Here is a 24,289-nt window from a genome sequence, read left to right as displayed (position 1 = left end):
ATAACCAAAACGTCTAGTATAATGCTTATAATTTACTTTCAATATTTAGTTTATGATTAGATTCAATAACTAAAACTTATAACCAAAAGGTCTAGCATAATTAATGTATATATTAAATAAATATGCATATATATCTTCATTTATTATGATACATTTTAGTGATATATAATATAAATTAAATTAAATTTATAATATTTTATATGAAAGACATCAACATATAAATACTAGAGCTGTTACAAAGAATTAATAGTATTAGAGAAAGGGAAACATGACTTGGCTTTGCTTTATTTCATTAGTGGTATATACAGATTGTGAGGCCCCCAAAACGGAGGATAAGATGCTAATGTGGGTCATGGCTTAACACTAGAGTTGAAAAGAGAACTGTACTTGTTGCTTTTGAGATTATTGTAAAGTTATTGTATAAAATGGACCAGTCACTTAAATGTTTGGCTATAGTCACGTATTTGAAAAACCTTAAATTTTTCGTACACATTAAACCTTTAGAGTGAATGGAAGCTAGTTAATATAATGGTGTTTTGGTAATCATATTCATTATGGCTCAATGAAATTTTACAACTCAAATACATGAGTCCATTTTGTGTAAGTAGGTGAGATATGATTCTTCAAATATCATCATGATGTTTATAAATGTAAGTATAATTGCATTATTTTACTTGTTGTTTATCAAATTTTAAAACATATTAAACCTTTGTAAAACATACAAGAGAGAAAAGAAACAAAGCATCAAATGATATGCAATGAGTTGGAAACCTTTTTTTGATGTGAACACCCCTTTTTTTGATGTGAACACCCCATAATAATAGTATGTTATAGTATTTTGTGATGTTTAGATGTGATGGAGTGATTAAGGTTTATGAAGGAGAACAAATTTTTACTATGCTTTTGAATTTGAAATCCTAGTAGCCTTTTCACAATGCTTATTCTCTATTTGAATTGACTTCTTTTGATAAATTACAAGTGCAACATTGTTGCTTTTACACAAGGATCTCTCTCTCTCTCTCTCTCTCTCTCTCTCTCTCTCTCTCTCTCTCTCTCTCTCTCTCTCTCTCTCTCTCTCTCTCTCTCTCTCTCATAATTGTGATTAATGTCATATTCAAGCTAGCTTAATATTTGTAGGGCAAAGTGTTAAGTCGAGTAACAAAATTAACAGTAAGAGTTAGAGCAATAATGTGTGCCACCCCTAGCACTTACACACTTAAGCAATTTGGGAAATTGATACATTTGCCAACAATTAGCCCTATCATTAAGGATCAAATGTGGACTCATACAAGTGAACTTTGTAAAGGGATTGGAAGGGTATACTAGTGGAGTTTTTAAAACCCATACCTTTGGTTTATGGAGGGTATTTTGTTGGTATGCCTTTTTTACAATTACAAAGAAAGGATATACCTTTTTTACAATTACAAAGAAAGGAGGACTGAGTAAACGGCCTTAGAAAACAGTGAGGTGGAAAATATTTTCCTCTTATAAAGGCCATGATCCACCCGAGTTCAACTCCCACCGTTGGGTAGTATATGCCCTTATGTTGCATTCTACGGATGTTAATCTCTCTCTCTCTCTCCTGCCCCCCAAGTCAGGTCCATATACCTTTACTTTAGCAATCCACGTGTCATCTAGTGTGCTAAGGAGCCACGTGTCACTTAAATATTTGAGGAGCCTCGTATGAAGTCTTGGGGTTGGATGACGTGATGGAGTTGGATGAGGATGCCGTCGCGTTTCACAATTAAAGAGTCGTAGTTAGGTAGGGCGCTCACGCTCTACCTTCAGTTAAGGAGCGATTAAGTTTAAGCCTTCTCACAAAGCAGAGGGATTAGTAGACGACCAGAGCCTTAATCTAAATTGCAGAGCATAGGGGGTGGGTGTTAGGTTAGCCTTAATCGTTCGAATTCTGATGCACAGCCCTTGAAGGGACTCGTGACGGAAATCACTGCAATCGTTGGGCTTGCAATATGGGCAATTCCTGCGTGTCCGCCCATTACTCAGAAGGAGACGACGATGAAGAGATCGTGAAGGTGGTGAGGGTAACTGATGGGGAGCTGTTTGAATACCCGGGGCCCGTGCTTGTGGAGGATCTCATGTTTGGGTTCCAAGGCTTTGCTGTTTTCAACCACAGCAGCATGCTCCCTCCCGGAACTCAGCTCAATTTCAAAGAGGTTTACTATCTCATGCCCTTGGAAGTGCCCACCAGCTTTCGGGGAGAAGTTACCACAAATTTGTGATGTATTTTTCAAAGATGGCAAGTAGGGTCACGAGCTGGAAGATTCTAGAAGCTTTAGGCAACAGGCTTTCCATTTTTTTTTCTTGTAGGCTGAGGCTCGAAAGTGTTACCTCCTTCGACACTTCCGGCTGTGTGAATACAAGCTCTTTACTACAACAAAATTGAAGTTACCTCCACCCCACCCCACCCCACCGCCCGTCTCCCTCCCTCTCTCTCTCTCCAGGGGGGAGGGAGTGGGTCGGTTAATCTGTGCGCGCATGCGTGCATGTGCATGTACATGTGTGTGTGTTCTGTGCATGCGCACGTGCATGCATGTGTATGTGTGTGTGTTCGTATGAGCGTGTATGTGTGTGTGTGTCATCAGCAAAAAAAAACCCATGTATATTTATGGCAAAATAAGGAGCATGTATATGGAGCATGTGACCAACCTCTAGCTAAGAGGTTGCTTATATTGGTACATATTATTAGATTAAGCATGATAACGTCCTTGACTATTAAAGTAAGGTTTGGAAAGAATCTCGTTTTAATTTTGTAGAGTATCTTCTTGTAATGAAGAGGAGTGGTGTGGCTATTGACTTGGGAGTTACTTTAGCCCACTTCTATCCACCACTTGTATGGGGGATTAGCTTCATCCGCTTCACCTTGTGCATAAGATGCCATGGCATGTACCCATGGGTACATGCCACGGTAAATACCCATGAAGGTCATGTCTTGTATTAGACATCTAGTCCTCTCCTAGTGAAGCTCTTACGCTAGTAGTGTTCATTTCTTAACATGGGTTTTAGCTCTCCTCTTTAGTGCGAGAATGGAGAGTAGTTCTTCGTATAGTTTCCTATGATTTTTCGAGTACTAACTATGCGTCATTGGGTTTATCTCTTAAGCTATAACTAGGCTTATTCATGAGTTGAGAGAGAACTTTCCTAGTAGTGAGCTTGTGTAATTAAAATATGTTTAGAGTCTTAGTGTGATTTCTTATCCCATTTCTTGAAGGATTTTGGATCCACTCCCTTAATTAGTGAACTCAACATGAATCAAACCCAAGGTGTCAAATGACAGAGTAAGTGGCATGATGATCAACACCATCACAGAAGCATCTCCATAGAGGAAAGTCAAGGAGATTACTACATCGACACTCAAGCTACCTATCACCAAATATAGAACTTACAAGGCAAGTTTTGATTCTCACAAGCTTATTCCATAAAGAAACTTTGTAAATGAAGGGATGGAGTTCCGTTGTTTACTTTGGATTAGATGGGAAGGAGAGATTTCCTCATAAGGATGGTATATGAGAGAGTGAGAGAGAAGAAAACTTGTTTTTCTTCTTGATTGTATAAGAGAGTAGAAAGGATTTTCCATAGGAGGTGTTAGTGTAAGAGAGTGGCTAGGCGCACTCAACTGGAGTACCATGGTTGCACTCATAATGGAGTACACACATAGCTTCTCAAATGGGAGAGCTCACCATGAAAGCTTGCTCTAAGCAAGAAGATGACCAAGATTGGTAATATGTCAAAAAGGTAATGAGATTATACAAAAACTACCCCATAAGTGGCTTATATAGTCACTTACTCCAAGCCCATTCACACTATGGTTGCCCATAAACCCAAGTGTTATTTCCCAAAAGTATATGCCTATTCCCTCACCCATATGTGCATGTGTAACTCAACGAAGCCCATAATTTCCTACATTACAAACCATCCCCTCTAACAATGATTTCATCCTCAAAATAGAAGGGTGGTCGTGCAAAAAGCCAAAAGTGATCCACAACATATGGAGTCGTAGACCATAGAAGGTCCAAATCCCATATAATAAACCAAGTTGGCACTAGGTTCAAATGGAAACCATGAATGTGGATGCACAAATAGCATCAACATCATAAGGCCCTCGCAACCTCCTAGATCAAATGGAAAACTGTAGAGACCAACTCCCAAGCTGTAAAATACGATGCCACCTAGGTCGAAACAGTGATGTAGCCATGCATCCTCAATCATCACATAATCTCATGGATCAAATGGAAGTCCATAGCACCAATGATCCATGTATACACATGCATGACTACATGTACTAAAGGAAGCTCCATGCAATGATCCACCAAGATATCCACCAAGATAATGGTCCAAATGGCTGCCTGGATCAAAGGAAACTCCATGAATATCATCATCAAATATCAATGTCTCACAGTGATAGAAATCACAATAGCATCTACAATCATCATACTACAGTGTTCATCAACTCTGAAGTAAAGTGACTAGCAAAAGTACCACGATCCAAGGAAAACTCGGTCACCAAGTAACCAGAATTGTAAGCGAGGTCTGCCTCATAACCAAGAATGATGCATCCCAAATTACTTGTGATGCATCTAAAAGTGAATGCCTAGACCATAAGGTCATGTCGACATCCACAAAGGCCAAACGAAGAAGCCTCAAAGGTAGAGTCATACACAATCAGGAGCAAACCGATGCCCTCATCATATATATCATCCCTTAAATGATCCCAAGCATGGTCCACTATATCAATGTCTCCCCCTGGACATGATCCACATATGTATAACCACCATCATGAGCATGCATAATCATCACATTTGTAGCATCCCAAGTATGTCTAGATGTGAATGCCTCATAGACTGAGTCTATAGCATCAAAATAACATTCACTATGAACAAGCACGAATGCTATATAACTATGATATCTGGCATCATAAAAGCATCTATGGGCATCAAAACTAAATGCCTCCAAATCTGAATCATGCCAAGGCATAAGCAAAGCCAAACCATCAACACCATGAGTATCTTACAAATCACTCAAGGCATGGTCCTTATCACAAAGAACCAAATATGCATAATCCATATCATGTAACTGCTCAAAATGTGCATCCAAAAGTGTTGTCATCATCCACATCAATGTATGAATTCCCATTTCCAAAAGTATCATCAAAATCCAAAACATCCTCCATAGGATCAACACATAAATTATCCACTAGTGTAGAGGTATAATCAAAACTCAAGATGGAATCCAAATCTTTATATTGATGTGTGTATGGCTTCTTCTCTTCTTGCTATCCAGAAATTACAGCAAGTGTCTTGTCCACCTTTAATGCCCATAATGTGTTCATAAAGACCCACATAATCATAATCCAAATGTGAGAATGAATGGAAGTCCTCTTTTGCTCTTCGTAAAGCTAAAATCTTGCAAAATTGAGTACATAATAGCCCTTCTATCAAGAGGTAAACCAAGAGATGGCACAAACAATTCACATACATTGATCCTCCCTATCTTCGCTGCTTCACTTGTAGTGGCTCCACCATTGAACTTTGACCATTGCCTTCCTCCAATCATGCCTCGTGAAGAAGAAAGTGTTTGACCATATGACTCATTGACAGGTAAAGGTAAAGAATGTAGTTGATTCTTCCATTGTTTGAACAAGTCATCTTGACTATGTCTAAAACTTTCAAGGGACTCCATTATGTTATCAGTGGTGGTTGAGTCTAATCTTCGCATGATGACAGCTTGAGAAGACTCAACTCTCGTGAGCACTTGATTCTTCACAAAAGCATTATTGCCTCTTGCTTCCATTGCATCAAAAACATTGCCCCTTTCTTACATTGCATCAAAAACATTGCCTCTTTCTTGCATTGAATCAAAACCCTCATCGTCATCCTCATCAAATGTGTCCACAAATCACTTCCATATAGGCTCTAGATTGAGGATGTACTAAGTGTAGAGGGTATGGATACTCACAAGCATTGGATACCTTAGTTTATGTGATAACTATGTCCATACATAGTGTTGCAAGTGGTGTGGTAGATGTATATACAATGTAGGCAATTATGCAGCATTGACATGGTCACACTGCCCTCAAAATGTGGCCAACCGACATACCGCCCACTAATAAACCCATACCATCGAGCCCCAACTAATGCTCAAACCCTTGACCATCTCCTAACTATCCATGGTCATAATAATGAACCCATCTGTATCCAAGCTAGGGTTCCCACCAATGACACGTGCACCAATGGCTTCTCCTCATAATGGGAGCTTTTACAAATTTGCACAAAACATGGATGTGAGATACATGCTAAGAGGTGGCCATTGAGTGTATTCTAACACGCCCCTCAATGTCTGCCTAAAGATAGATTATGTTCTTGGCCCAACAGTAAGTCGATGAAGATGCCAAATGAGGTGGTCCTTCCCAAGAGCCTTGGTTTTGATTTCGGTGCAGTTCTGGTCCATGGAACAATACTCTAGATCCACTATCTTATCCTTAATTATCTCTCACACATAATAATACTGAATTTCAATGTGCTTCATTCAAGCATGAAACATAGGGTTCTAAGTGTAACTCTGGTTATCACATTAAAAGGCTATAGCCCCACTAATTTGAACTCCCACAACCACCACTAAAATCCTCCTCAGCCATACTGCTTCACAAGCAACAAAACAAACTCCGCTTCTATAGAAGAAAGTGCCATTGTAGGCTACTTATTTCTAGTCCTAGAAGAACCTAAGCTCTAATACCATATAAGAATATAGCACAGCACGGAAAGATAAATAGCAAAACAAAGTTTGACAATGCAATGATAGAGAATTTAAAATTTTGAGATAAATACAATATGATGGTACTATCCACCTGTGCGCTCTCAAGTAGAGCTTAGATGGTGATCTAGATAGACTCTCGGCATGGAAGATATACTAAGTGTAGAGGGTATGGATACTCACAAGCATTGGATACCTTAGCTTAGATGGTGATCTAGATAGACCATGGGGATAGAGGATGTACTAAGTGTAGAGGTAGCGTATACAACACGGGTGGTTATGCGGCATAGACACAATCACATTGCCCTCAAAACACGGCCAACTGATGACTACCACTAATAATGAACCCATATCATCAGGCCCTCACTAATGCTTGAACCCTTGGCCATCTCTCCTAACCATCAATGGTCATAATAATGACCTCATCGGTGTGTCTAAGCCTGGGTTTCCACCAAAGACACATGCACCAATGGCTTCTCCTCATAATGGGAGCCTTTACTAATGTGTACCAAACATAGATGTGAGATACATGCTGAGGGGTGAAGTATTGAGTGTATACTACTAGTGGATACAAGGATTAGATCAATGCTAAGCATTGATCTAATCCTCTTAAATAAGCTTGTGAATATAATGATTATATTAGTGCTAGGCATGATTAGGTGAGTGAGTAGATGCTAAAAGGGCTCCCCTTGATTTATGGATCTAGATGCCCTTTCCATGTACTCTAAGACAACATTGGTGGCTAGCATTCAAGGCTCAGTTACATAGGCATAGATTTAGATGCTCTTTCCATGTGCTCTAAAACAACATTGGTGACTCACTTGCATACGCATGGATTTAGATACCCTTTCCATGTGCTCTAAGACAACATTAGTGGCTAGCATTTAAGGCTCATTTTGTGGATACAGGGATTAGATCAATGCTAGGCATGATTAGATGAGTGAGTAGGTGCTAAAAGTGCTCCCCTTGATTTGTGGATACACGGATTAAATCAATTCTAGGCATGATTAGGTGAGTGAGTAGGTGCTAAAAGTGCTCCCCTTAGTTTATGGATCCAGATGCCCTTTCCATGTGCTTTAAGACAACATTGGTGGCTAGCATTCATCAAGGCTCACTTGCATAGGCATGGATTTAGAAGCTCTTTCCATGTGCTCTAAGACAACATTGGTGGCTATTAATCCAATTCTAGGATTAACAAGAGCTACTACCATTATCTTACATCAAGGAGTCATGGTAGATACACCAAAGGGTCATACATTCAAGATATGAAGCAATAGTGTCCAAAGCTACAACTTGGACGGGAACCCGTAATGTGTGACAGAGTATTTATGGCGATTCCCGCTTCAAGAGCATGTGGTAGCAAGATAGGATGAAGTCCTAAGTGATGTAGTTCATGGATATATTATGATGAGCCTAAAGTGCCCGCTCGGCCACAGTTTAAGTGAGTGTGAACACTTATGGCCATGTATATAAGTGAATTTCTCTCATAATACAACATACTCTCCCATTGTAAAATTGAGTCTTGCTCTTGCTAATCTCTCTCCCTAATGCATGCTAGTGAGTGTGTGTGAGTGAAGTGAGATAAGAGGAGGGACGAGGACCCATTGACAACGCTTGCGGGAGACACGGTGGAATTGCTTCTCAAGGAGTTGTAGATCTTGGAGACCCCTCAAGGGTTATGATCTTGGCCATTGGTCACGACATTTGCGGTTCACCACAGGTAATCTCTTTTTGGATGTGTTTTAAGGAGGGTTAGGGTGAGCCATAACATTTTTGGTGCCGTTGCCGTCGGGGAGCCATCCCTTGGCTTTTTCCATCGTTTTGCCTCTAATCTGTGCATGCCATTATCTTGATCAATGGTTTTCCATGAAAAAGATGTGGATTTGATGGTGATTTATGTGAGATTTGGTGTAGAATAGCTCTCTTTTTTGTTTTTGAAAAGAATGCTTTTTGCTTAATTTTTTAGATTAATTTGTTGTTTTTGTTGTTATTTTGGTGGTTGTTCAAGGGCTTGCACATAGTTTGTATTAGGCTTAGTTTGCATCCATTGCATCAAACAATGCAATAGAATGCAATTCTTAGTGAATGTTAGCTCTCTTTAGTTTAAACATAGAACTAAGATCATTAATTTTAGTTTAATTGTGTGTTTTTTTGTTGAAATTGTTAATTGTTTGGATTAGAGTATTAGCAAGCATTAAGAGTAGCTTAATCTTTCAAAATCATCAAAAAATCCTCGAATTTGACTAATTTCTCTTAATAGACTAGTTTTGTCATTAAGGGTGATTAATCTTGTTCAAAAGGCCAAAAATTTAAAAAATGTGTTAATTTGGGTCTAAATGGATCATATGAGTAGTCGAAATTGATTTTTTTGCTTAATTGGAGAAATTTGAATCTCTTTGCTTAATTTTGCCTTAAAAGAGGAGACCATAATTAAGAGTCTAATTAATCTCCTATTTTAGATTAATTTACACAATTATTGATGCATGAAGATTAGCATTCCCTTGCTCTATCCAATGATATGCTCAATTGTGTGAATTAATTAGGGATTAGTGGTTAATTAGAGTTCTTGATTAGTGTAAAAGAGGAAAAGATTAGTGAAAGAATTAATCTTGGATTAATTCTTAATCACTTTTTTACATAACTCATTAAGGCTAATGAGCATTCAATGAGTAGATGCTCTCATGAGTTGTCAAAATTGTCCATTTTGCAGATCATTTATGAAGGGTGTAAGGGGTGTCATTAAAAGGTTGACTTTTTTTATTCCCAGTTACCTTTTTGGAAAAATGCCCATGCCCTTTTTATTCCCAGTTACCTTTTTGGGAAAATGCCCATGTCCTTTTCATTTTAAATTCAAAAAATATTCCCCACCAAAAAATAGAAAATTATATTTCCTACTCTCACAAAAAAAAACCTTTCATGAAAGAAATTTTGGCAAAAAAAATTTTCGACCGCGAAAGAAATTTCAGTCGTGAAAAAAAAATCAAGCAAGAAAATTATGGCCGTGAAAGAAAATTCTAGCGAAAAAATTTTGGCCATGAAATAAAATTCCGACCATGAAAGAAATTTCGGCGAAAAAAATCTGACCGTAAGAAAGATATTCTGGTGAGAAATTATGGCCGTGAAAGAAATTCCGGCCATGAAAGAAATTTTGGCGAAAAAATTTCGGCCGTGAAAAATCAGGCGTTCTTAAAAAGTCAAATTTTCCGATGAGCCCTAGAGTGCCTTCATCATCGGATATACGATTTAGGAGATACAGGCCTCCAAAGTTTCATACAATGAAACTTTAAATTCACTGCATGAATTTAAAGTTTCACTGCATGAAACTTTGGAGGCCCGTATCTCCTAAACCGTATATCTGATGAAGACACTCTAGGGCTCATTGCCGTAAATCCAAAGTTTCACTGCATGAAACTTTGGAGGCCCATATGTCCTAAACTGTATATCCGATGAAGGCACTCTAGGGCTCATACGTCTGAAGTCAAAATCAACCATTTTGGCCTCCAACCAGCAACCTCAAAATTCGACCCGAAAATCGAGACAAAAATAGCCCAAAAACCATGAAAAAACGTAAAAATTAGCGCGAAAACGACGACAAGCCATATTCGGGCTACTTTTGTGAGGGTCTAAATGACAAAATCACGAACGACTCAGGGAAACAAAGTTGTAGTATTCCAAAAATACTACAACTGCCTCATATAGAGTTTTTCAAAATTCCTTTTAGAACACCCTCAAAAACGTGCTACGAAACATGAAAAAAATTCTCGAAAATTTTTTTTCGTCTTTAGACAGTGATGGAAAATAGGTTTTAGGACCTCCTCTTCCATCTCAAAAGTTCCTAGCATAAGCTTTTTCCAGTGCAGTGATAGAACTCTATTCAATTAAGCGTCAACCAAATGAATCCATTAGAGATTTTATCCTTATGATAAAACTCTTGGACTCGCGTTGTGAGTCATGGGAAAAATTAAACAATGTTCAATTGAAGAGATGTTTTATGATAGGCTTAAAGAATAACAGCTTACACAACTTGATCATTGTAACCAATCCGAAAACATTCGATCAATGTTGTAAAGAAGCAATATGTTTAGATGACAACATGCTAGAAGATGATCATGCTACGAGGTGTTCCTCATCTAAACCAAGTGAAGAAATGGAAAAAGAAAGATCGATCTCGGAACTAAAATTCCCAAAATTTTATGCAGCCTTGCTTAAAACCTTATAGACAACAGAGGATGAAAACCTTCAAAACTAGACATCCTTAATGCCTTTAAAAGTGAGGAACGAAATGCCTTGTGTTGAATGCAATCACTACGACCATCCCAATCCTCATTCTACATACAAGGACCTGTTCTTATATACTACATAGATTGTAAAACCTTTGACCGTGATACTAAAAAATGTCCCGCTTCATCCACAATGAACTCAAAACCTCCATCTCCTGTGCACCAAACAGAAACAGTCCAAAGGGTAGAAACTGCTCAGGAAGCAGTTAATCGGACACTTCAGTGTCCGATTGTCGTGGACCTCACAAGGTGGCAAACTGCACAGTTTGGAATACTTCCATGCACATAGCCACTGACACCTTGCGACCCATGTGTGAATGATGTGGCATTCATTACATGTTCCAAGATTGCCCAAGACGAGTTGCTTCAATGCAACTTGTCTCCACAAAAATACAACTCTTAACATCTTAAGTGTATAAAACGGGCAAGTGTCCACGGTGCCCTTGAATGTGCTTACAAGCCAAGGCACGGTGCCCTTAAGTGTATAAAACGGGCAAGTGTCCAGGGTGCCCTTGAATGTGCTTACACGCTTACAAGCCAAGGCACGAGAAACAGTCAAAAGGAACGCAAAAGACAATACCTCAACATGGGTAGAAGAACATGCTTCAAAACAAAACCCAAAAGAAGGAGCAAAACCTTCTAAAACCAAGAAAAACAAAGGACAACAAACTGTCAAAACCAAGGTCGAATTAAAAGACAAGGAAAAGGGGCCTGTAGAGGACATAAACCCAAAAGGGGACATAAACACAAAAGAGCCAAAAGCTATACATGATGCAGAAGCATCCACCTCAAAAACCACCACACAAACCTCAACACCCATATGTGTGACACAGGATTCAAAAACCCAAAAGAAAATTCAATCTCAACACATGGGTAAACATAATGAAAAACTGACAAACCAAAGAAAGTTAGAGAATGAAACAAGTTCTAGTACATCACTAAGTGAGGATGAAACAAGTTCTTACTCTTTGCTCAGTGCACCACATAGACCAATCAAGAAACTAAAACCTACCCAACCACCCCAAATGGATAATAATGATCACATGACGTATGTGGAATGCAAAAAGCAAGCTCAGGAGAGCATGCTTAGCTTGGTTGAATTTCTTACAAGATCACCGGTTGTGATTGAGCCTCATAATGCCAAACCTAAAATAGTAACCAAGATACAAAGCCTAGAGAAGTACCGCTTTCTCTTTCAAGAGGAAGACATACTCTTTACAGAAGAGTCATTTGAAACAGATTGTACGAACTATACGCTTGAGAAAGCACGTGAGGAATTTGATAATTCCCTTACAAGATTAAAACAGTCTTTCAAAACCTCATTTAGAGGAATGCTCTTCTCTCATGATAAAGCCAGCATCACATCAGCACTTGCTTAGTTATACAAGGGCTCAACCTGAGTTATACAAGGACATAACAAACTCCATAAAATAGGACTATGAAGATTCACAAGTTTCTAAACAGCCCTCATTAAGAATTGTCAGAGGGCCAAGTGTGCCAGTGTACGCATTGGGTACTCTTGAAAAAGCTAAGACCCAAATAGAGGATAAAAGTGAATGGGAATATGAAACTGAAACAGGATCTGAAGGTGAAACAATAACCAAAACACCCGCGGTTCCTTTGGAAGATTCTATCATGGTATGGTTGGATTTCCCTACATGCAATGATGTTAAGTGCAAACGCGCATTGATTAGCCCTCCAGCTAGTCATAACATCGTGACTAGCTGTGACAATGGACACTTGGGTGTCATTTTGGGACAACCTAAACTCATCCCTACAAGCAATAGTCTTGCAAGAGGAGCCAATAGACAAAACATTGAAGTTCCAAGTTACTTTAAATACACTACTCAAACAATCGATGGTGATATGGAATTTACATTCCATGTTACCCTAGATTCCCTTGAGTATGATGTCATCCTTGGCGAAACTTGGATAGGTGAATCATTGTATTCAATAGATGAATCCATGCAAACAGTCACCTTGTGAACACTCCTGCAAGCAATGTAAAATTGCTATTAGGGAGGAAGAGACCTTGCAAGAGATGGAACTTCCAAAATATCTTACTAAAAAGATCCCTAGGATTTTGGTGGGATTGAAAATTTCAAATAAAATCACCACAGCTCAAGCACAACTTTATCCAACATAAGAACACAATCTCATGACCCTCGAACTATGGGATTTGTTAGGTCAACCAACACTCACGGCACATCCTGAAAGGATTACCTTTACACAAGAACTGAACATGCCATGTTTGGGGTACTTTGAACACACAATGTATATTGAAACTAACCCCCTTACTTGCAAGTTTTTTATGGTTGAGTATGTGTTGAGCAGATTTGATCGTGGGGCATAAATAGACTATTGCTGCCCAAGCACCACTATTCTTTGCTAGAGATAGAGTCATCATGATGGTCAACAACAAAAAGTTGACAATACCATACTGCAAGGAAGAGGATCCAACTTTAATGGATATCTATGATGCTGAACGCAAAAGGATATACGCCTCTTCCACAAAAGCCCCTCTACACAATGTCTTACCATCTGTGTCAATGACCGACTCCAATAAAGCATCTACTCCTTCAACCCCATCCTCACCTACGAAATTCGATGCCAAAACCTCACAATCAGTAGCTATTCCAGAAGAAGTTTCCACAGCCAAACCATCAACTCTAACAAGGAACTCAAAGGAAAGACCCTAGAACCTATGCATCTTCATTGACAAACCTCATCAAAGGAGACAATCACATGCTCAAAGGCCTTGTCAATCATCGACAGCCACTCCACAAGAGACTCTAACCTCATCATCATCAATAATGCCCATGAGTCACAAACTTGCGGCCTCAGCACCAACCAAAGTCAAGGAGGGCCCCAAACCTTCCACATCAACCCAAAATAAAACTCCACCAAGACTACCACAATCACGATATCTTAATAGTATCAAAATGTGGGTGGAGAAGGAGCTACTTGTAGCTCAAGGCTACTATGAAGGTGCCAATCAAATTTGGGCGCCTTGACAATCAAAACCTCTTCCCCAACGCAGCACTCGGACGCCAAGGAAAAAGAAAGGTACTCCAAAACACAGTCCACAAAAGCCTATGCAAGTTCCTCACAAAACTCCACCAAGTCATCAAGTGTGGGTACCAAAAACACTACTGCACGCACAGGGGTACTACCAAAGAAATACCAAAGCTTGGGTCCCCAAGCGCATCACAAAGTCCCCTAAGCTTGCACAAAGAAGAAAGCCTCAACACCAAGCACATTGGCCACCAATTTACAGTGTTCATCAAAGTGAGGTGAGAGGAGGGACGAGGACCCGTAGTGCAACATGGCAGTGTGACAACACTCGCAGGAGATGCAATGGAATTGCTTCTTAAGGAGGTGTAGAGCTTGGAATCCTCAAGGGTTACGAGCTCGGCCATTGGAAAGATCCTCACGACAGTTGCGGTTCACCAGGTAATCTCTTTTTGGATGTGTTTCAAGAAGGGTTAGGGTGACCCATAATAGTGGCTCACTTGCATAGGAATGGATTTAGATGCCCTCTCCATGTGCTCTAAGACAAAATTGGTGGCTAGCATTTAAGGCTCATTTGAGGATACAAGAATTAGATCAATCCTAGGCATGATTAGGTGAGTGAGTAGGTGAGTGAGTAGGCATGATTAGGTGAGTGAGTAGGTGCTAAAAGTGCTTCTCTTGATTTGTGGATACAAGGATTAGATCAATGCTAGACATGATTAAGTGAGTGAATAGGTGCTAAAAGTGATACCCTTGATTTGTGGATCTAGATGCCCTTTCCATGTGCTCTAAGACAAAATTGGTGGCTATAGCATTCAAGGCTCACTTGCATAGGCATGGATTCCTTCCTTCACCCGTTATACTAGCCTTTCACATTGCTTGAATTTACTCTAAGGTGCACTCTTTTAGGCTCATTATTACAAGGCTTTTATTGGGCTTTTCACCATGGACATTTAAATGGATTCCCTTTAGTGCCACAATTTTTCCCAACAATCTCCCCCTCAAGTGATATCCATCCCTCTAGCATTTATGGATTCAACCTATCTTTATTTTACATAGATTTTCACCATCTTAGCTTGGGTAATGTTTTACACAAGGTAGGAAGTGGGGGTGGCCTTATGGCCTTTGTTGATGATTAGAATATGATTAGAATGCTCATTCACCATGGGCCAAGTTAGCCTCTTTTGCTGAGCTAGAGGCCTTATGACCTTTCTCTTGTTCATCTACAAAGTTGGCTAGAGTTTGTGATTTCTTCTTGAAATAGCAATCCTTCTCCAATTGATTGTCCATGCCACAATAGTTACACTTCATTTTACCCTTGATTTTGATGATGGCCCCTTGTAGTAACCTTTTTGGTCAATAAGCTTGATCAAGTACATGTGTCGTCTTTTCCTTGATCCTCCTTTCCTCTTTCAAGAGTGTAGCAGCATCAAAGGTTGAGCTAGGCAGATTTTTTGAAAGTGGAAACCATAGTCCCATATGGCTCATTAGGTATGGGGAATGTCAAGGAGGGAGCTTTGGGTATCATGATTATCATCACTGCCTCCACTTCCTCCTCCTCCTCCTCCTCCTCCTCCTCCTCCACCACCACTCACCCCCCCAACTCCCTTAATGTCTCTCTTTCTCCCTATGCCCCCCACCCCCCACCCCAATTCTCTCTTCTCCCTCTCTCTTCTCCCTCTCCTTCTCCCCCCCCATGTTCTCTTCACTCTCTCCGTCCCTCCCCTCCCCCCCCCACTTCTCTTCACCTCTCCTTCCCCCCCAATTCTATCTTCTCCCTCTCCCTCCCACACACCCACCCCATTGGACTCTCTCTCTCTCTCTCTCTCTCTCTCTCTCTCTCTCTCTCTCTCTCTCTCTCTCTCTCTCTCTCTCTCTCTCTCTCTCTCTCTCTCTCTCTCTCTCTTCAAGCTATAATTACAAATTGCATATACATACTATCAACATATGTTATTTTGTACAAATAAATCTTTATCTATTTTTGTACCTTTTTTGCCTTAATATAAGTTTCACATTTTAATATCATCATGCAATAGATTGTACTTTTTATACATGAAAACATTATGTTTTCTAGTATAAATTACATAATTTTATACCATTTTAGCTAATTAAAATAAATTTTGATTATTATTATTTTATTTGGGTCAATTTCTCTTTTTTTAACATTTATTGTTAAAATTTAAGAAGCACGTTTTGATATCAATATCAATTCTTTGTACAATTCACATGATAAATTTTTATTCGTTTTATTTTTAAAAGTTGTAAACATTTTATATAAAAATAAATACTTTTAAAAATATTTATTTGGCTATAGAAACTAGAAAAAATATACCTATGAGTGTACAAAAGGCCTAGTAATTAAACATTATGTTTTTTTTGTAATTTTTTTAAAAACATTTTTTAGCAGCATATAAGTAGCACATTTTTATACAATTTACACAAGAATTTTTTTAAATATATTTTTTGATATTATAAACCTTTTTACACAAGAATTTTGTTTTTGTATATTTTTTGAAATTATATACCTTTTTACACAAGATTTATATTTTTTGAAATTATAAACCTTTTTATTAAATTAATTCCTTTTTCATAATTATTAGACTAAAATTCATGCTTTATGTTTTCTCATTAAGAATGAATGCTTTCTAAAATACAAATATTAGTACGCTACAATATTACATTACATTACATCAACATTGGCCATATCAAAGGGTGTATCAAGGATGCCATGGAAATTGCCTTGGAAGGTGAGGTCCCACACATTGCATGGATAAGTGAGTTGCTACTCAAGCAAGGACACCCATTAGGTGGATAAGTGAGCTGCCTTGGAAGGTGAGGTCTTGCACATTGGGGGTGGATAAGTGAGTTGCTACTTATGGATGGGCAAGGACACCTATGTGTCCTTCCCATCATCTTTATTGGCTCTTTATGTGTGTTTGCCACATTGAGGTCAGGCCCCTCGTGGAATGGTTATGATTGGGGGCTCATGGATCCAAGAAATGAGGTGGTAGGAAGCTTCACTATTCTAATTCTTGCTTAGTATTCTCACACCTTCATTGACCATGAAGGTGGTATGAAGCTTCACTATTCTAATTCTTGCTGTAAGATTCCTCCCCAGCCTCTCAAGATGTCCAGCATCTTCCCGTGTAATTAAATCCCTCTTCAGAAATATACACTTTTTCCTATAAATAGAAGCCTTCCCCTTTGTTGAAACTCAATAGTGTTTTATGCACTGTTACTCTACTCCTCCCAAGCCAAGAACTGTGAATTTATTAATAATTCACTAGTTTTTGACATTTCCCTCTTCCAAAGATTGGTGGCCACTCTTGTTCAAACAAGAGTTGAAGCCTCAAACCATCAAGCCAAAGGAAAGCTCTCAAAGTCATTAGTAAGTTGGTGATTCTTCCTTTTTTTCACTTATTTTATGGTTTTTATGGTTTTAAATGGTTTTTATGCTTTATGTTTTCTCTAAAATTGCAAATAATGTTATGCCTCATTACAAAAAGGCATTCCCCTCTCTTCTCTAGCAAAACCAACCATTCTCTATCCTAGGTGAATGGTTAATGATTAAAGTCAAGTTTTTATAATGTTTGTCTTAATTAAGTGAAAAAATGTTTACTTTAGGATAATTTCAATACTCTTGGTGCACTTTTAATTAGTTTTAAAGACTTAAAAATTTTAAAAATGGTCAGCCATACAAAGGAAGTTATGGCGAAATTTTTAGAAATTAGTGAAATAAAATTCATCTTTTATTATTCTAAAAGAGTAATCCTTATGGTTTCTATATTCTAAAGTATCATTTTCATGCATAAAAGATATATTTTGATTATTTGTATAAAAGATAATTTTTTTTAATTATAAAAGTGTTACTTTATCATAATTAATTTTCATGCATAGAAGTATGCATAAAAGATAATTTTTTTATAAAAGTGTTACTTTTATCATAATTGATTTTCATGCATAGAAGTATGCATAAAAGATAATTTTTTTATTATAAAAGTGTTACTTTTATCATAATTGATTTTCATGCATAGAAGTATGCATAAAAGATAATTTTTTTATTATAAAAGTGTTACTTTTATCATAATTGATTTTCATGCATAGAAGTATGCATAAAAGATAATTTTTTATTATAAAAGTGTTACTTTTATCATAATTGATTTTCATGCATAGAAGTACGCATAAAAGATAAATTTTTATTATAAAAGTGTTACTTTTATCACAATTGATTTTCATGCATAGAAGTATGCATAAAAGATAATTTCTTTATTATAAAAGTGTTACTTTTATCACAATTGATTTTCATGCATAGAAGTATGCATAAAAGATAATTTCTTTATTATAAAAGTGTTACTTTTATCACAATTGATTTTCATGCATAGAAGTATGCATAAAAGATAATTTCTTTATTATAAAAGTGTTACTTTTATCATAATTGATTTTCATGCATAGAAGTATGCATAAAAGATAATTTTTTTATTATACAAAGTGTTACTTTTATCGTAATTGATTTTCATGCATAAAAGTATGCATAAAAGATAAATTTTTTTATTATAAAAAGTGTTACTTTTATCGTAATTGATTTTCATGCATAAAAGTATGCATAAAAGATAAATTTTTTTATTATAAAAAGTGTTACTTTTATCGTAATTGATTTTCATGCATAGAAGTATGCATAAAAGATAATTGTTTTATTTATAAAAGTGTTACTTTTATCAGAATTGATTTTCATGCATAGAAGTATGCATAAAAGATAATTTTTTTATTTATAAAAGTGTTACTTTTATTATAATTGATTTTCATGCATAGAAGTATTCATAAAAGATTAATTTTTTTATTATAAAAGTGTTACTTTTATCATAATTGATTTTCATGCATAGAAGTATGCATAAAAGATATTTTTTTAAATAAAAGTGTTACTTTTATCATATTTGATTTTCATGCATAGAAGTATGCATAAAAGATAATTTTTTTTAATCGAAGATCGAGGTAAATGAATATTCCTCAAGAAATCCATGTTTTTGAAATTTGTAAACAAGTATTCGTCGAAAGAAATTTAGAAAAAGAGAAATCGAGATAGTACCTTTCGAGAAAGATAATTTTAGGAAGAACCTTTCCAGACCTAAACTCTGATTCAGACTATTGACCAAGACCTAATTCCTTCGTCAGTTTCAATCAATGACGATGTGCCCACTTCAGGGAAAATGTACTCAAATCATCCACCGAATCTGAAACTAAGTTAAGACTTTTGATTTTGATCTGAGAATCAAGTTAACAGAATTCGAGAAATTCTATTTGGAATTAAAAATGGGATCTAGAAGTATTGAGATACGGATTTAAGATATACTCATGGTATTCAAACAAAATCAAAACTATAAACTTGCATAGAAACCCTGTCTTCTTAAAAGATTGTCTTACGCCAGAATGCTGGAGGGAGCATTTGGCATATATGTTTATCTAAGGGAAGTTCGGTTGCAATAGCTGGCAGGGAGTGTTCGAGGGACAGCTCACGTGGCAAAGCCTGCTGAGGTCTTGGCCAGCCTCGGTATGGTTAAAATGGTGCGCTTCCGGTATGATGGACGAGGGCCGACGAAATGGTCCCTGAGTGAAGTGCCAAGACACCTAAGGAGGATCCTGGAGGGTTCTGACCAGGCGATGCACGGGCTCGCGGTGCCGAGGACATCCATGCGTATGTCGAGGAAGATATTATACGATGGACCTATGTTATTGTAATCTATCACACTGAATCTCGTTGTTGACTCGCTGGTCTCAACGGAGAGTCCAGAATGATACTGTTTTGTGAGAAACAAAGACTCAATGGAAATTTTAAAGTATGACATGTGTAACCAGTAAATTGTCAATGGATTGTTTTATAGATTAAAGTTTTAAAGAGGAGTGTGTGCGTATCTGTTTTCTAAAGCTAAAGAAAGGCATTTCAATTATGGGTGGGTGAGTACTTGTTGGTTCCACCGATTCCAGTGGTAGGGTGGTGGCTAACCCATGGGCCGGATAGGCTGGAATCGGTGGAGTTTTAATAATCAAACTGAAAAATCTTAGGATTATGCTAGGATTCGAGTAGCTAGTCAATTCTCTGATAAAATTCTCAAATGAGTGGATCAACGGCTGTGCCTGATCTTGATCAGGGAAAAAGCGTTGATTTTACTAAAATGATCAAATTATATCAGTGATAGTTTCCCTTCTATCTAGTTTTATCAGATGAAGGTTACTTTAACACCTTGACCTTGTTTAGAAAAATTCGTTAAATAAGATAAAAAATGGTGGAATCGCCCCCGCTTTCCGGGCATGGGAAATTTTCCCGATTTTGGTTTTCGGAGTGACCACCAGCCTAGTCTCGTGTCGATGCTTTGTTTGCTTTCCAAATTGGCATGCTTCACATATTCTCTACATACCTTCAACTTTAAATTTTGGCAGCCCTGTCACAATTCCTTTAGTCTGCATAGACTTCATTCTCTGCACATTCACATGTCCAATTCTTTTATGCCAAATGTTTGTGTCTACAACAATTCCTGAACCATTTGCAAACATCGTAGCACTCACTTCAGGCATGTTTACATTCAACATAAACATTCTGCCCACTCTGTTGCCTTTTGCAACCAACCTGCACTTGTCTTTAAAGTCTTCAACAACATAACAACCATCAGGGTTAAAGTGAAACCTGCAAACCCTTCTCAGCTACTGGGAGTTCGGTGCGCGGAGGGGGTAGAGGGATCTCACAGTTGGTATCAGAGCCGAGTTGAAAGCTAATAAGGATAAATAAATTCTTATCAGAAATTGATAATAAGAACTCAGAAAAAGCATTTTCATAATGTATTTTCATTCCGTAAGCTTCTTTAATGAAGAAATTTTAATCAAAGAAATTATTTTTATAGATGGAAGCTCCCTATTTATCTAGTATTCCCGACCTCATCCAGTCTCAAGATATGATTGCGTTTGCCTTCGAGCATCTCATCTCTTCCGCTTCAACTCAAACAAGTCGAGCAAGACTCGCACGCCATTTCGAGGAATTATATTTTCCTAACCCAGCGGAGAGAATACAGCATAAGTGGTTTGCAGGGCAATATGTCCATGCCTCCGTACAATGCTGTGTGGCAGAACCTCTCATTGGCTATGATCCTATTAAAGCTGAAAATGGTGCGTGGCGTCATTCTATATCATTCGACGCCTCAGAATTTCAGACTTTCATGCCAAGTCTACAGACTCCTTAGTTGTTTTATTCCTAAATGGAAGATAATAGTTCCCTTGTCAGTAAGTGAACGTTTGTATCAGGGCATGGCTATGGCCCAGTACCGTCGTCATATGCGTCTCTCGAGGAGATTTTGAATTCTGGAGCCGAGCTACTCTATTTACATATTGCAACTTTTATATAAATATAGAAATGTTTTCTGGAGAAAAATTCCCTGTTGTATAAGTGATTGTTTATAGACGATCTGATAAAGAAAAATCTGTTATCAGACATATGTCATAGATCTCCAATAAGATCATTGTCTTGTTTAAGAAATTGTTTTCCGAACCTCTTAAGTCTTAGGATCTTGTGGATAATATCAAAATAAAAATTTAATAATATATAAATTTTTGGCAGAATCATGAGACGAGGAAACCGTGGCCGTCAACCAGACCCTCTCTTTGAAGATGACGAGCTTGACCCTGATGTTCGCAAGGCTCTTCATAGGACTCAGCTAGGACCCTTCAAAGGAGAAGGGGAGAACTTGGGCGAGGCTGTGGAGAAATGGGTGGAAGCCATGGAAGAGTATTTTGACGTCACATGCTACAATGAGCGGAGCAAAATGGCTCTTGCTCAGCTGAAAATAGTGGAAACAGCCAGGGTAGCATGGAGGAACCACTATGACACCAACCGTCTGGACAGAAATACTCAATCCTGGAATGATCTAAAAACCTATCTAAGAAAGAGATTTTGTCCTCCTGGATTTTTCGAAACCAAAACGAACGAATTCTTAGAGCTAAAGCAGGAGAGCAAAACCATCGAGGAATATCACCAGGCCTTTGCTCTTCTACTCAAATATTCACCACCTCTAGATGAAGAGCAACTCATGGCCAGGTTCATTCGGGGAATGAACGAACCCTTAGACACACTGGTCAAAAATGCCAAGCCAGTGTCCAAGGCTGAAGCAGTAAGAATGGCAAAAGATTTTGCCAAAGCCTTTGTAGTAAAGGTCCCACCAAAACCTGCACCCTCTAACTTTAAAAGATTCCAAGCCCAGGGAAGTACTTCAAACTTTCCACCCCCCAAGAGGCAACAAGGCCTGAATCAGAATCAGGATGCAGGAAGATTCAAAAGTGAAGGAAGACCCTTCTCCCAGAGTACTTTCTCAGGAACCCCACCTCTTTCAAGAAATCAGAAGGATGAGCTCAGAACTGAAAACCGATGTTTTGGATGCCAGGGTTTTGGTCACCAGTTAAAAGACTGTCCGACTCCTGCCATGTCAAGAGGACAGGGAAGTCAAGGACCCCGAATTCCGAGACCAACCCCTTCATACCAATCTAATCAAGGTCAGTCTCGCCCAAGCCAGGGAAACCCCAGAAGAACTCCAGCTCAGCCATCTGCCTCTATCCAGAGTAATCTCAGAACTCCTTCCCAGAACTGGGGCAACCAAAGAGAAAGAGTTCCACCTCAGACTGCAGCAGCTAGAGCAGTCACAATTTTAGATGTAGTAGAAGAGGAAAAAGGGCAGATCTATGCTGCAATTGAAAATCAAGGGCAGATCTATGCTGCAATTGAAAATCAAGGGCCTAACCAGCAGTTCTCCGTCATCCATACTCCAGCAGAATATTAGGGTAAGCCTTTTAAGCTTTTGATTGATTCAAGCAGTTCTCATTCATTCATTTTCCCTGGATGCTTGCATAAGCTGGTCTTAGAACAGAAATCAGGGAAACTTATGCAAGTTGAATTGGCCAGTGGGAAGACTCTTTTCACTCACCATGAGACAGATCTTATCCAGTTCAATCTAGATGGTAATGTAACCGACTGCCAGTTCAAAGTCTTACCTCTAGGAGTTTTTTACGGGATCCTTGGAATGGATTGGCTCCACAAAAATCAAGCTAACATACACTGTCACAATGGAACCATTTCCTTCCATGACCTTCACGGGAACAAAGTCCAAGGAACTAGAGTTTCCAGATCCCCAGACCTTCAGTTAGTAAAAGCTTCCAGGTTACTGAAAGGACTTAGAAAGAAGCAGCAAATTTATGTTCCCAAAATGAACCCAATAGACTCAAAGCTTAAAGCTAAAGAACCAGAATGGTTAAGTGAATTTGATGATCTATTCCCAGTAGAACTAACTGAAATGCCTCCAATTCGGGAAGTAGATCATGTGATTGAATTGACCCCCGGAGCTCAACCAGTAGCCCTACGCTCGTACAAAATGCCAGTTCCTGAAGCCATCGAACTCAAGGAACAGCTTAGGCAGCTGTTAGAACAAGGGTTTGTAAGACCCAGTGTTTCACCTTAGGGTGCGCCAGTTCTCTTTCAGAAAAAGAAAGATGGAACGCTTAGACTCTGTGTGGACTACAGAGGTCTATATCAGCTGACAGTTAAGAATAAGTATCCTATCCTAAGAATTGATGAGCTTTTGGACAAGCTAAATGGAGCCCAGATCTTCACAAAAATAGATCTCAAATTCGGGTATTACCAGATCAGGATCAATGATCCAGATATACAAAAACAACCATCAATACTCGCTATGGAGATTATGAATTTACTGTCATGCCGTTCGGATTAACTAATGCCCCAGCTACATTCAATCGCCTAATGCAGGACATCCTCAGAGAATACTTGGATGACTTTGTTCTAGTTTTCTTTGATGACATTTTGATTTACTCAAGGAATGCAGCTGACCATGAGACTCATGTCCGAAAAGTTCTTGAGATTCTAAGGAAGCATCAACTTTTTGCCAAAAAGAGCAAATGCACTTTCTCTGCCGACCACGTTAACCAAAGACAGTGAAAGAAGTCAGAGGATTCTTGGGATTGACTGGTTGGTATAGAATTTTTATACGAAAGTATGCTCTCATAGCTTCCCCCTGACTAACCTTCTCAAAAAGAATACCCCATTTCAATGGTCTGCCAGGTGCCAAAGTGCTTTTGATAAGCTGAAAACCGCCTTGGTAACCAGTCCCGTTCTGAAGCTGCCAGATTTCTCTCTACCCTTTGAGGTAGTAATAACTGATGCAAGTGGTTTTGCCCTGGGAGGT

The 24,289-nt window shown here is 38.4% G+C and overlaps 1 protein-coding gene across 1 annotated transcript; it reads left to right on the top strand.

Annotated features, from left to right (window-relative positions):
* The first annotated feature begins 1,772 nt into the window (after nucleotides 1-1,772).
* On the top strand, nucleotides 1,773-2,759 carry LOC147605085 (uncharacterized). Its single transcript, XM_086794236.1, has one exon. The coding sequence runs from the start codon at nucleotides 1,971-1,973 to the stop codon at nucleotides 2,238-2,240; it is 270 nt and encodes an 89-aa protein (XP_086650362.1). The 5' UTR covers nucleotides 1,773-1,970; the 3' UTR covers nucleotides 2,241-2,759.
* Nucleotides 2,760-24,289: the final 21,530 nt, after the last annotated feature.

The sequence above is a fragment of the Cibotium barometz genome, chromosome 60, assembly GCF_041138505.1.
Source record: "Cibotium barometz isolate CiBa-2024 chromosome 60, ASM4113850v1, whole genome shotgun sequence".
Classification (NCBI taxonomy): Eukaryota; Viridiplantae; Streptophyta; class Polypodiopsida; order Cyatheales; family Cibotiaceae; genus Cibotium; species Cibotium barometz.
This window is presented reverse-complemented; position numbering and strand designations above follow the sequence as displayed.